Here is a 13,997-nt window from a genome sequence, read left to right on the forward strand (position 1 = left end):
GTCAGATCTGTGTTACAGGCCACAGAAAACAGAGAGACTGCTTCTGTGCTAACTGTATCTGCCCGGTCATATCTGCTCACAGGCTTATTGGTACGCTCCAAAGTCAATTCATGTTTGCAGAGATTATCTTGCATGCTGTAAGCCATTTGTTACAGTTACAAAGGTGCAAACCCAATAATAGGGAACTTAGTATCTTGTATTGTATGTATTGCATTCCCACTTAACCTTTCCTCTTCCTAGTGAAAGTTTTATTTGGGCTTTTTTTTTTATTTTTTAACCACAGCTTCTGTGTAGTTTACAATACCATGTTGTCCCGCTAGAATAAATAGGTGCATATCCACCAAAGTCAAAAGTGCAGTAATGGCTAAACAAAAGTTTGGTTTCACACAACAGGAACATACCTTTTCCACTCCCCTGTCTCCACTGGCATCTTCCTGTTAACACTCCCAGGCCACCACACTCTTCACATTCAGCGTGGTGCTTACTCACAGCACAAGAGTCAGGGCAGTCCTCCTCTTTTTTTAAAACTGTTGGGAAGAATGTATGCTGTCAGTATAGTACAGGGGAGGTGAATACACATGCAAGTCAGCTTGAGTCAGAAGGACAAAATCCTCTCTTGGGAGGAGACAGGAAGGAAGAAAAGAGAAGTAAAGAGTGCACGCTGACTCAACCATCAATAAATTTAGACAACAATTAAAGAAAAGTCCAGGTGTTTTTCTTCTGTAAAATAAAAGATAAACAGTATGATCATGATGGCACTGTTATCTTTGCTTGATGGCACGCTGTCAATAGCTGGAATCGTAGCAATGCACTAACAGCTTAATAACAGAAAAAGAGGGACCCCAAATACTTATGGCTTTGTACAAAAACTTGTAATTAAAGGCAAACATTTAGTGCCTGGGCTAATACACTAGTAGCCCAAAAGCAACATTTAGGTATGTCTGATTTCAGCTCTAACAAAAGGGAAAGTCCACTGCAGGCTTTGTTTCTTCTTCCTCAGCCTGTTCCCACTCGGCAACAGAGCTATGATGTGAGACGAGGGAGCTGAAGCAATGGCCAGGTAGAATTTTAAGGTTCTACACAAAGTGCAATTTGACTGGAAAGAAATGATTACAAGTTTCTAGTGTAATCCTCCTCTGCCATGGTTCTTACAGAATTTCTTGCACTCTGCCCTTATGAACTTTTCAGTAAAACGAAGTCAGTGCAAGTGCTACATGGATGTTGAGCAAAATTAAAAAAAAGTAACAATGGGGGGAAAAAGTGATGAGAAAAGATGGCTGAATAAATATATTTAGGCAGATTAGGCAGATGAATTGTGGTTTCATATATATTCTTCCACAGGAATATGTGAAATACAAAATAAAGGATGCACAGCAATATTCTTCTAAATCAGATGTCATCATGAACGTTAGGAATTGTACATGATACACCACCTTTACGTACATTAGTTACTCAAATACCTACTACAGATAGGTCTGACTCAAAACTCCAAATAAAACACAAACTTTTGGGTCTGTATCTTGTAGCTCAGGCTCATTTTCATTGCTAATGTCAGCAGGTTTATAGATCACCCTACTAATACACCACCTAATACTGGCAACACTTGTAAGCAAGTAAATTGTTCTGACTGACTCAGGTACTTACGAGTTCCTTCCAATACAACAGAGAGAAGGGTTTTGGCATGTTTCCTGCTCTGCCTGTCTGCAGCTTGAATAGTGTATTGTATTTCCTTGCATTCAGGTCTGCGTAGCACAGAGGAATCATTCACGTAAAGGCTTCCATATTTGTCTTCTCGGCCTTGAAGTATGCTGACAGCATAGCAGCTTACATTGGGGGACAGTAACTTGTAGGTGATGTTCACACCACAGAATTTCATACAGTTTTCAATGCAGATTTTTCCTATCTAGGCTCAAACACCAACAAAGAAATCACAAACAACAGAAACAAAACTATATGTCAAAAATACTCTGTGCTTCTCAAAAGTATCAAAGAAAATTGAGCAGTGTTCAACTTGCAGAGATCACCTGATATGATATTTTACCACTAACACAGCATCTGAATGCTTCAAATGTGACTTTTTCTCAGTAAAATTGAGAGGCAAAGTAGTAGCATTGTCTTCAGGTAACAGTGGAGACACCAAAAGCTATGACCCAGAGACTCAGTGATATTCAGGTGCCTGCTGCTCATGGTGGGCAATATTCAGTGGGAACACAACCCTATGATTTGGGAAAATCTGGGTTCAGTCCCTGCTCTGTCCCAGGCTGATCCATGAGAAAAACTTTGTTGACAAAACAAACAGTTCAGTGTGAACAAAAGGGAAACTCTTTTCAATAAGATAGAAATGGAAATTGCTAATACCTACGTTCCATAATATTATAGTCAAAAGTTTCTGGTCAACAGAGTTCTCGGAAAGCCTTAAAAGAAATGAGAACCTCATTGTCTCCTACTGGCAAAGCTTTTCAAAACATTTTCATCTAAAAATGAAAATAATACATGGATTTGCCATATATGAACATCTGCCTGATACAATATCTATGCTCAAGCACTCTCCAGTCTGAAAACGTTTATCTAAGCAGCACAGGAATGTAAAGCCCTGACTCCTGTCCAGCTCCTATACGAACTCATCCAAAGCTCACTTTGTTTTTTTCCATTTGCTAGAGTGGGATTCGGATCAGGTCCGGAGGCACTGGCTTTCCTTATGGGGAAAATCGCAATGGGAAGGGTGGGGTATTATTTAAGGGAATTTGGTGTTGGATTCTTTTCAAATGCTGCAGTTAAGATGTCTTTTCAAGTAACACCACTGCTGGAAAAAGCATATCTGTACATTTTAGTTTTAGCATTTTTATTAAGGAATACTAAAAAAGTTTTCTGTACTAAGGCCTCTTCCTACAAATTTGGACTATTTAAAGTCGGGGAGGAGCTTCTTGCAGTTCTAGAAGCATCCTCTGTCCCAGCATAGGCCCACGTCATCTAATTTATTCCCATTCACATCACTGGCTGGTCACTTGGCACCATCTGTTTTTTCTGTGTCAGGATAACACACAGAGACAACTAACGCAATCACAAGCTAGGCCATTTCCGGTATTTAGCTTCAGGGCTGCCTCTTCTCCACAGCACTCTGGGACTGGCAAGAAGAAAAAGTAGTAAATAAAAGATTGCACCTGCTCATAAGCTCTTGTCTAGACACAAGAAAAGTAAGGTCCCTTCCAGAACCAGGTCACCTTAGCCTTGGCGCTGCATTGCAATCAGTAGTGTTTTGCAGCTCCTCAGATAGTGCTTCTTTGATGCAGTAAGAGAATATAATGATGTCCCATGTCACATTAACCACTGACATAGACTAGACTGAGACTGTCCTCTGTCACCATCTACTCTGTCATACCTGCTTTTTTCCAGGCAGCCTTTTGATCAACAACAATTTCCTGCAAAGGGGATGGAGAAGACCATGCAAACTGGGAGTTCCTGAGCAGCAGATTATCCTTACTGTAGAGCACAGGTCAGTTTTGCTTTCGCTTTACCATTTAAGGAAAAGCTAAAAATGCCCCTCTCAAATAGTTTGTACAAGAAAGATGGGCTTTCTCTTTTTGCCAGTTCCATTAGGGAATGCTGAAGTTTGTAACTTTGTTCTGTATCACAGCTTCTGGAAAGAGCACAGATCATAAATGTAGGAGAGCACAGCCTCATAGGAATGAGGTAGAAACAGCCAGTTCCTCTTTCTCATCGAGGAGGGTAGAAAAGAGCATAGTAATCAGGACTGACATTAACATAAAGAGAAAGAACCAGCAAAGATGCATTTTGCAAGACATCCAATATTTAACACAGAAATATGATTATCAGAAATAGGAACAGAAAAATTCATCTTGTCAGCTCCAGAGTTTAATAAAGTCTGGATAATGATAATGTTCCTCCTCGCTGAATTCCAGCGACATTTGGACATATAACCTCTTTAAAAATCTCAGCCTGTATTACTCAGCATTTGTCTCAGGAAATGTCAATAGGGCTCTAAGTCCTTTGATAAGTTAAATGCCACTGGGCGAGCCTGTACCATCAGGCTATGCTTCTGTTATTCAATTCATTTAGCTGCTCAAACAGACAAATGGCATCAGCCCAGCAGTTAATCACTTCTTCATGCTCCTGTATTTTCCTTAGGGCAAGACACAGTTCAACCTTCATATCGATTTGGCCCTGTACTTTTCCTCACTGCTCTGGCACATCCTAGCTAATTATGCAGAAGACTTTAATAACACCGAGTGCTGGGGCCTGAGCTGCCTGCATTGACTTGTGCTCCAGTCAGACCACACTGAAATTCAAATCCAGTCTCAGAAATGAGTGGATGACACCTTCATTGATCAAGAAAACCATCTCCAGAGTGAGGATGAGTTTTGCATTTCCCTGGTTGAAAATCAGAACAAAATTTCTTTGTGAATTTGCATTTAGGCGGTACAGAAAGAGATCTCTTCCCACAGCCCTGGAGCTCTCTCTTCATGTAAGAGAGTTTTTCTCTGCTACTACTGCCACCCAGTGAAACTACATAGTTATTGTAAAGCAGCATAATTTCCAGAAACCCTAAATTCCATTTCAAATGTTTGATTGTCCTGACAAAACGCAAAAATGGCAGTTTTAAAGCATTAACTTCTTTTGGTTTTGCAGTCTGGAATGAGAAAATTGTATACATCTCAACTTCAGAAGCATGTGGGGAGACAATCCAGGGTATGCACCAGGTAAACATGGCTTAACCCAATTTAATTTGGACAGCAGAGAATTCATTAGTTCATATTATTATTATACGCACTCACACACACGTATAAAATCTGTGTATGAATGTATACATATATACACACGAATACACACGCAAAAAATCAATTAATTTATATATATTTTCATGTATACCTAACAGTCAAGTTTTGACTTTTTTTTACAATTAGTTACAGGTCACTTTATGACATACATAGAGCTAGGGCCCATTTCTAGATATTAAGAGTCAGACTATGAGTGTCTTGCACACCCAGATTGTTATTTCTATTAGGGGAAACCCACAGGTTCCACCCTGTCTCCAGACAAGAGTTTTCTATATCACTGAGAATAAAGCTTTCACAATTTGGTGCTACAAAAACCCCAAACCCAAAGCTGAAAGTATTGTGATCTGCACAAACAGCACAGAAGATGTTCTGAAGCTTCTAATGGACTGATGTCTGCAAATTTAAAAGTTGCAGCAACAAGGAATCACAACAGTATGATAAGGACATAGCTTTTTGCAGGTAGTCCACTATTTGAGCACACTTGATATCCTTCTCTTATTTAAGATATTCAGTGCAGACTGTGGGTAAAGTGACCCTTGACTGAGCAGTGGCATTTAATTGGTTATGCAGGGGCTGTTCTGTACTCTCAAGAGCTATCAGTCTATAGCACATTTCATCAGATTAAATGCAAGGCCATGGAATACAGCTTTCCTTTTTCTTTCTTTTTCTCAATTAGCCAGAGGCTTAGAGATGAGTAAAACAGAATTTTTCCTTAAAAGACATATAATGAATTGGTCTTCTCTGCAATTGGGATGATCAAATTTTAGTATCAATCCTTCTCTGTGCTATAAATATAGCAGCATCCTTATAGCTCTGTTTAGTTCTGAGGTGTACATTCCAGCAGCTCCCCCAAAATGGCTCGTGACTGATTTTTTTTAATATTCACTCTCATAACATTAATTATCTTGAACTAGTTGCCTATTAACGTGCATGTTCCTTAGCAATTACATTGCACTTTTCACCTGATCAATGTCAACCTGTTGGAAAGTGTTTCTGGAAGGCATTATTAATGGCAATGATGGTGATTAAGCTAAAATGAGGGTTAAATTAGGAAACACATTAATTACAAACTAGCCATGATCTAGGGAAAAGCCATTAAACATACTGTAATGTGTAGAGCTGGGACTTCAATAGCTGGAACAAATTTCTTTTTTTGCCCTTTTCTTCCAGTTATTTATGCCTAAGCTGTTAAAGGCTGCAAGTCCCTCTGACTATACCACACTTCTCTTTTTCTCTCTATTAATACTTCCATGTGTGGCCTCCTTTCTGTTATTATATGAGAGGAGAGGCTAGTGTCCAGTGTACCCGGAATCCATTGTGACTGCATCCAGCAAAACTGTCGTGTTGATATCACTTTTTTCATTTATTCTGCTTAAAATAGCTCCATCCAAAGTTTTATCCATATGCATATTGGAGAACACACTCATGTCTCAACTCTAAGACAGCTCCTGAAAGCTATGTGCTTGGCAAAGAAAATGTGTAGAAATGAGCTCAGCTGCACCACAGAAGCAGGAAGAAACAACCATCTAATTGTTCAAATTTTGTTTTTATAGAGTGAAATAGTAGTAACGATAATGTCAGTATGGACCCAAGTCAGTGAGGGAGCAGCCAAGCTCAGAAACACTTCTAGAAGACTCATGTTTCATTTCTAATATGTAATTTTGGAGTGTAGCTCAAAACACAGACAGTTAAAATTCTCTGCTTTCGAAGTACTCATTGAGTCTTCTTCCTAGAGCCACAGATATGTCAGTATATGAATTACCGTGCTGACCAGCAAAACAAATTATGTTACACTGTGTGACTACTGGGAATAGTGGGGGATCTGTTTAACTTGTAACTTCTTTGGGGCAGGGGTTGTCTCCTACTCTGTGTTTGTGCAATGATGCACATGGAAGCTCTGATGCATAAAAATAACATCACTGCTTAGATTTTCTATAAGGCTTTTCTTTAGCAGATCTTTAAGCAATTTAAAAAGGAGAACATAGTAATTCCATTTCACAGAGGAGCCTGAGTACAAAAGACAGATTGATTTGCTGGCCAGTGTCAGAATCAAGGAACAGAATCTAGGTTTCCTAGATCTTACCACAGTGATGTATCTACTACCTCAGTCTCTAACAAAAAGTAAAAGTATAATTAACACAGTTCTTACTTGTGCAAAACGTTCAGCATTTCTGTTCACTGTGAATTGGTAAGTCACGTTTGGAAACTGAATGCTGACAGGGAGGATGGAGACATTGAAGTGAAGCATTACTGATCTTTCCGGACCATGAAATTCTGTGTCGTTCACCAAAACATCCAATTGGAAGGAACGATGCTCTGTGACTGAAATACTTTTATTCAGTACTAGTTCTGCAAAAGAAAAAAATCCGTCATATCACACACCCACATTATCTATAAATGTATTTTTGATTCTGTAATCCCAACCAAATTATAAATATCCTAATGGGAAAGGAAAGGAGATAGTTAAATATGAAAATATAGCTTCTACAAAATTATACTATGTACCATTCAAGATGTTTGAAGAGATGTTATTCCCTTCTAATTACTGTTCTGAAGATCCTACAATCAGAACCTCTTGCTTATTGCACAGAACATCATCCCACATGGTCCCTATCTCAGGGATGCACAAACTCCATTTTTTCAGAATATGTTTAGAACTCAGTGTTCTGCTATTTTGAAATTGCTCAGTTTTCTTCTAATCATTATTTACACAATGCTTGGAAATGCAAAATGATTATTGGTCAATTATTAACAGGAAAATTCTCCTTTATTTGAAGAAGTAGACCTTACTGTATTCATGTAGCGTTCCCCTCACTTGGCTGCCATTTGGGCTGAAGTGGATTTCATGGAAGATGTGCTCCACCCGAAATGTTTCATTTATCCATGGATCATTTGTAATGATGGTTCCTGTGTATTTCTTTCTGCTACTTTCAAGGGGATAAATAGGTGTGGTGTCTGCATCACAGACAGTTAGCGTTGCAAGGACAGTTCCCTGCAAGAAAATCATAAATAACATTGCTGAATGACCCTGAAGCTTTCTTCCCCTAATACAGGATTGGGGGATTAAAATATTGTTCTATAAAGCCTTCCAACTTTCACTCAAGTCCACTTTCATTCAAAATTTTTTTAAGGTTCAGGATACCACTATTTCACACCCATTTGGACCGGCAGAATATGCGCAGCAGCGTTTTAGAAAGACAGTTAGTTGTTCCATTCGCTTTCAGGGCTGAAGCAGAGACAGCTTATCCAGCCTCAACATCAGTTTGTAGATACAGCAACCTCCACCTAATCCAGTTCAAAGATTGCCAAATGGGTAAAGTAGTGAGGAGAAACACTCAAGCCTCAAAGCAGACTGTCCCCAGCTTGTGCAGCTAGAGTACTCTGAATTTCCAGACAAATGCCTCATGATGCAGATAATGACCAGCTTTTTTGTTTAAAAACAAAACAAAACAAAACAAAAAGTGTTTAATTAAAGACAGAACATGCTAGCAATCTACCCCAAATGTGATGGAGATTTTGCTTAGGTCATTGCAACTAGAAGAGTATTCCCTAGGAAAGGAATGGGAATGCAGGGGTGCTGGCTGTTGCTTTGCATCAACTCTATCACTTTACAGCTCCCAATCTTATAAGTAGACGGTAACAAAACTGTATATCCACACCACACTGTATATCTAGAAATTGAGGGACCTGTCAGTTGGGTATATAGGACAGGCAGGAACACATGCTAACGAACATCCACACCAGAGAATCCTTAACTACTTATACAGAGCTGACAAAGAGTTAGAAGGCTCAAAAGAAGATGGCAATCACCAACGCAGCAGTGAAAAAGCCCTTGTCATATAATCATTTCAGTCTATGTCCCAATACAATGTTAAACTTTTGAGGTACAAAATGAGTGCACATGCACTGCTTTTATTTATTTATTTATTTTAAATCAATATTATTCCACAACACTACTGACAAAGTAGGTTAGTAATATGTGTACTTAAAAGACAAGGAAGCACATTCAGACAGGTCAGACTCATTACCCAAGATAGCACTGAGTAAGTGACAGAGGTAGCCTGGGTCATCTGTCTTCTGCTTATTCTACTAGATTGCTGTTCTCTAACTGGACACTGAACCATCAGGCCTTTAAGATTTTTATTAACATTATTTCCATGGTTTCAAGCTTATCTAGTTACTAGAAAAGACTGAAAGTTTCCAAATATAATGCTTTCTTTCACTACAAAATGACTGAAATTTGCTAAATTATGAACGCTTTGCGGGCACATAATTTCAAAGAGAAATGATCAAGTTTCAAATATTTTGTTTAAGCTTTTCTATCTCAATCTCATGCAAAAACATCTCAAATCAAAATAAAGCAGATTAGAATATTTTCCTTCATAAGACACTTTTATGAGACATTTCCTTCCTCTCATTCAGTGCTAAATGAAATTTCCAAGTCTCAAAATTTTCAAAAGGAAAAGGGAATTACTTTCTGCCCTGGTGAATGTAATGTGTTCACAGGTGTCTTGTCAACGCTTGTCTGCAGGTGGCAGCAAACTCCCCAAATCACACTTTTCCCTTTCCAGATACAACATGAGTAAAAGACACTTCGAAGGGAAAAATGACTGCAAAAAAGTACTGCTATTATGAAACAGAAGTGCTCTCACGAAAGATGTATAATTTACGCCCATAAAGGTGTGCCTTAACTATAACACGGACTTATTAAGAGTTGGTGCTAGGGTGTGAAGAGCTGGAGAGCCAAGCCATAGACTTCTCTGCTGGGGCAAGGAGCGTGCAGGTGCCGGGGGTGCACACAAAGGCATCCAGGGGTTCAGACCTCTGAAAGATCACCTCAGTGTAGTAGGGGAAAAGTGGGAGAACACCTTCAAAGCAAGGTCATAAAGATCTCCCTTAACAGCTTGAACCTGAAAACATTAAGTGAATTCTGCCTAATCCATCATTTTGAATGGTATCTGAAAAGGGATAGTACTCCTATAGAAAACTCATATTTGGAGGTGACTTCCCTTCCAGGATTTTTTTGCTAGTTTTGTTTCAGTGTGTTGCTTCCCTGAGCATTGGCGAGAGTGCCTGGAATAGCAGAGAGACACTGCTTCTGTTGGCCTATAAATCAAAATAGCTGTCTCTGTTCACAAGTTCAGGTAACAAAGGAAACTGGTAGCACCCACATTTTTGGACTGCTGAAGATTCTACATCAACAAAAATGAACACTTAAAATCTTTCCTTTGTGTCAGGGCACCGCAGGGGCCAGCGGCTCCCTGGCTGGCAGCAGCAGGGCTCCCAGTGGGGCAGGGCCAGGCTTTGCTGCCAGTGCCTGTTCCACCACTGGTGAGGGAGCAGGGCAGCTGGGGCGGCCCCAGCCCCTGCGTCAGGCACCTCCGTGAGGATGGGCCAAGACCGGGCAGGGCTCTCACGGGGCTGGAGCCTGGCACCGCTGCAGCATTGCTGGGCCGGGACTGATGGCCCTGGGATGGGCTGAAATGGGGCTGGGGCCTGGAGGGGAGGAGGCCCTGGGGAGGGCCAGTAAGGGCTCTTGGTGCTATCATGGCCCTGACACTTTGAGAAGCTGTTATATCACTTTGGGCTTTGATAATCTTCCTTTCTCTCCATTTTGTGTATATTTTATTATCAAGTTCTTAATAACAAAATTGCATACTATTTTTCCAATCAAATTTATTCCTCATACAACAGATGAGAGGGAAGTTTGCACAGACAGAATTAAGGCGGCATAGACACCCGCTTCTCCTAACTTCCTGTTACTGGTGCAGCATCCTAATAAATGTTCTTAATGTATTTCTGATATCTTATATAGATTCTCATATGTAAGAATGATACATGCATACATCTGTTCTAATAACACTCAATTTCTGGTCACCTAGTGGAAACAATCCTGAATAAATCCAGAGCAGAACTCAGGATTGGGAAATACAAAGATCGCTGCTGGGATATCAGCAGTGGTCTGTCCTGACCTGAGGAACTATCTATTTGAAATGTAAATAAGATATAACTCGGGGAAAAAAATCTTGTTATTTTACAGACTCAGCACTGTAAAAACACAGCTTTGAAGAGTATGGTGTGATCATATGCTTGATGCCAAAATCTGTTATACAGAGCATAGAGTTTCCCAGTACGCATGCCTCCCACTGCTGTGTTCCTACTTCAGAGACTAGATAAAGGAGAATATTACCTCTTTTCTGTTGAATTCCACAACAGCATCTGCAGTATTAGTGCCATTGGGAAGGAAGGGAGCAGAGTCATCTTCATCTAACACATTCACCAGGAAGGGCACCTCAACCTGCATTTCTCTGAAGCCCTCTCTCACAGTACATTTGGCAATCAGTTCATATCTCTCTCTTTCTTCTCGATCTAGGCGCTGTATCACACTCACCCCGGTGGTGTTCTCATTGTACCGAAATGGTAAACCTTCAGCTGAAAAACATAGTCACAGCATAAACAGGGACAATCACTTCCAATTATAGGACTCTGGGAATTTTCTTCTTTAATATTCTTTCACAATCCAGTAAATCCAACTGGACATAGCTATTATAGCTTAGAAAAGACTGTCAGGACTGCAGGATAAAAGGCAGACTCAGAAGTGAATGGAAGAAAGTGGCAGACCTGTAGTAGGGCAGGCAGAAAACAAATGGAATTGATGAGAAGATCCTACAATCTAGAAGAAGCACAATTTAAAGCTCAGGATATTCCCAATCTGCTCTTGGCAGGTGCAACTTGTAAAACCAATCTTTTCCTCAGGGAAGAAGGTAGTCCTCCTTCCCATCCTCTTTGTACATCTCAAAGGCAAAATCTTCAGGCTCTGCTCACACTTGCAATGGGATTTCCTTGTATATGATCAATCTAAAGCATCTACTACAAGAGAGATCTTAATAGTGTGGCTGTTTACAAATATTGCTGGTACCTGAGTGGTTCAGTCCCATTTTACCTGCTAGTAGTTTGTAGGAAACGCTGACATTCTGACACAGATGATGAACTGAGGGCAGCTGGAGCTGATGAAATGTGCCAGGTGGTTTATTCTCCTTGATGTGAAAGGAAAGATCCATTTCTGTGAAGCAAAGCTGCCTTGCTGTCAGGGAGCTGCATGCTGGTGCAGTAGCATTGATCAAGGAGAGGTATACTGTGGCACGAGTAGCAGACTCACATTCCTTCTCTTGGAAAGGGTGGGATGAAAGGAAGACATACAGCATCACCTTTGATAATGACATCCAGTTTCCTACAGCTACAGGGAAAAAAAAAACACACAGAAAAGGAAATATTTGATAGAAGACAAGCAAAGATTTCTTTTACACATTTCGTCCTTTAATCCATTATTCCACAAACAGCCACATAGTTCTATCATGTAACAAAACAACTTTGAGTACATCACCTACTGACTGGAAGACCTTAAATCTTAATAACCTCAATAAGCCAAAAAACTTTAGGTGTTACCACCCAATTTTATCTTACAGAATCCCACTGAATAATGCCAATGTTCTGTCTGTAGGACGCTGACATGAAACAGGTCACTACCACTAATCAGCTTTTTGACAGGACTGTTTTTGGATGGACTAGAGTGAGGTGGCAGAGGGAAAAGAGGAGTGAGTGAAATAGCGACCAGGATCCCAGCATCCAGGATAGACTCACAACTATTAGTTGTCTTTTAAGTCACAGCATTCTAACAATTTATAGCAGTTGAGGATATGGGCCAAACTGCATAGGACAAACCATTGCATCACTTTGAAATAAAGAGTTGGCTGAAGATAACACAGAAGCTACAATCAGCCTGTGGCATCTCGTAAGATATCCTCAAGCCTAAATTGGCTTCATTATCTTGGTTCAACTACAGACAGAATTATAGTATCTCTGAGACAGATCTAATTCACTTGAAAAGACTCTCTAGGTCACTTTGATCCATACTAAAAAAAGAAAAAAAACAACCCTAAGACTCTCAAGCTGTGCATAGCTGTTCTAGCTGTGTTCAATTACAAATAGCTACCACATTCATGATTCATAAACACCAAGTACCAACAAACACAGTGAAAATGGGTGAGATATCAAGCATTTAAACACTCAAAAAATAAAGCAGTAAGTGCTTGAATTTGAACACTTAAACTTAAGGAATGTAAGTCAAAGGACAGTATTGATATATAGCCCTTACAAACTCTACAGTTACTACAGTATCTCTTAGAGCAGAATTTCTCCAACTGATCACAGTGGTATGCCATTAACTTCTCACCCATTTCCTCCTCCACCACCTAATGATACCTAATTTCCTCATAGATCAAAATCGTCAAAACCAATTTACTGCTAGAGCATAAAAGAGGCGAAAAAAATGAGATAATTCACTTCTGTAGTTCAAAAGTAAGTTTTTTTTTAAAAAAGCCAAATCTCAAGAGATAAAGAGAGGTACACTTAACCATTTCTTCCAAGAACTGTTTGGTGTTACACGCAAATGTATTTTGTGAGTCCATGTTACCAGAGTTCAAGGGTCTGGTGAGAGTTTGAACCAATTTAACTGCCTTGGTCTGGCCACTAAACCCCCAACATTACCACAGTGGAATTGGCTTAATCAGCATTAGTGGATGAACAAATGGCAAATCCTAATGTGAGGCTGTGACTTATTAGAGCTGTGGACAACAGAAAATTTATTTCAAGTAGTACAACTTTCCTGCTGTATTAGAGTCAAAAGTGAGAGCGACAGGATCTGACCCAGGTTAGTGTTTACTTTGGCATACAGTCCCCTGCGTTCACGGTGGGCTTTGCTGGGTCTGGATCCTCTTTTAAAACATGTAGATGGTTTTTCCAAATTTGATGCTTACATGTTGCTGGACAAGTCTCATGAGCTGAACGTACTTTGTTTTAACAAGAGATACTTCAACAAGAAAAGCTAGTCTTCTCATACTTACACAGCATATTAAAGTCTTCTCTATCTAGGCTCTTGCTGAGGTAGAGAAGTCCTGTTTTTTCTCTGATTTGAAACCAATGATTTTCATGGGATCTTGCTCGAGAAATGATGAGATTCTGGCACAGATGGAAGTGGGCCACTTCCCCGTGTGAATCCCTCAAGGCATGGATGTGCAGGAGCGGCGTACCTGCTGCCTGATCAATGTAGACATTCTCTGAGTACTCTTTCCTGGGGAAGTAGAGACCAAAGGCAGCTGCAAAGGAAGGCACACAACAGGAGAGTTGCTCCCAGTTAAATGA

General features: G+C 40.0%; 1 protein-coding gene across 1 annotated transcript in view; it reads right to left on the reverse strand.

The window, feature by feature from the left end:
- The window catches only part of RET (ret proto-oncogene), a 54,833-nt gene extending 41,081 nt beyond the window's left edge, over window positions 1–13,752 (reverse strand). Inside the window, exons 1-7 of the mRNA XM_013960215.2 lie at window positions 13,700–13,752; window positions 11,740–12,033; window positions 10,987–11,228; window positions 7,587–7,788; window positions 6,946–7,145; window positions 1,645–1,903; window positions 402–527 (exon numbers count right to left, since the gene is read on the reverse strand). Of these exons, the coding sequence (XP_013815669.2) occupies window positions 402–527; window positions 1,645–1,903; window positions 6,946–7,145; window positions 7,587–7,788; window positions 10,987–11,228; window positions 11,740–12,033; window positions 13,700–13,706 (1,330 nt within the window). The 5' untranslated portion in view covers window positions 13,707–13,752. The remainder of the gene's footprint in view (window positions 1–401; window positions 528–1,644; window positions 1,904–6,945; window positions 7,146–7,586; window positions 7,789–10,986; window positions 11,229–11,739; window positions 12,034–13,699) is intronic.
- Window positions 13,753–13,997: the final 245 nt, after the last annotated feature.

The sequence above is a fragment of the Apteryx mantelli genome, chromosome 7 (assembly GCF_036417845.1).
Source record: "Apteryx mantelli isolate bAptMan1 chromosome 7, bAptMan1.hap1, whole genome shotgun sequence".
Lineage (NCBI taxonomy): Eukaryota > Metazoa > Chordata > Aves > Apterygiformes > Apterygidae > Apteryx > Apteryx mantelli.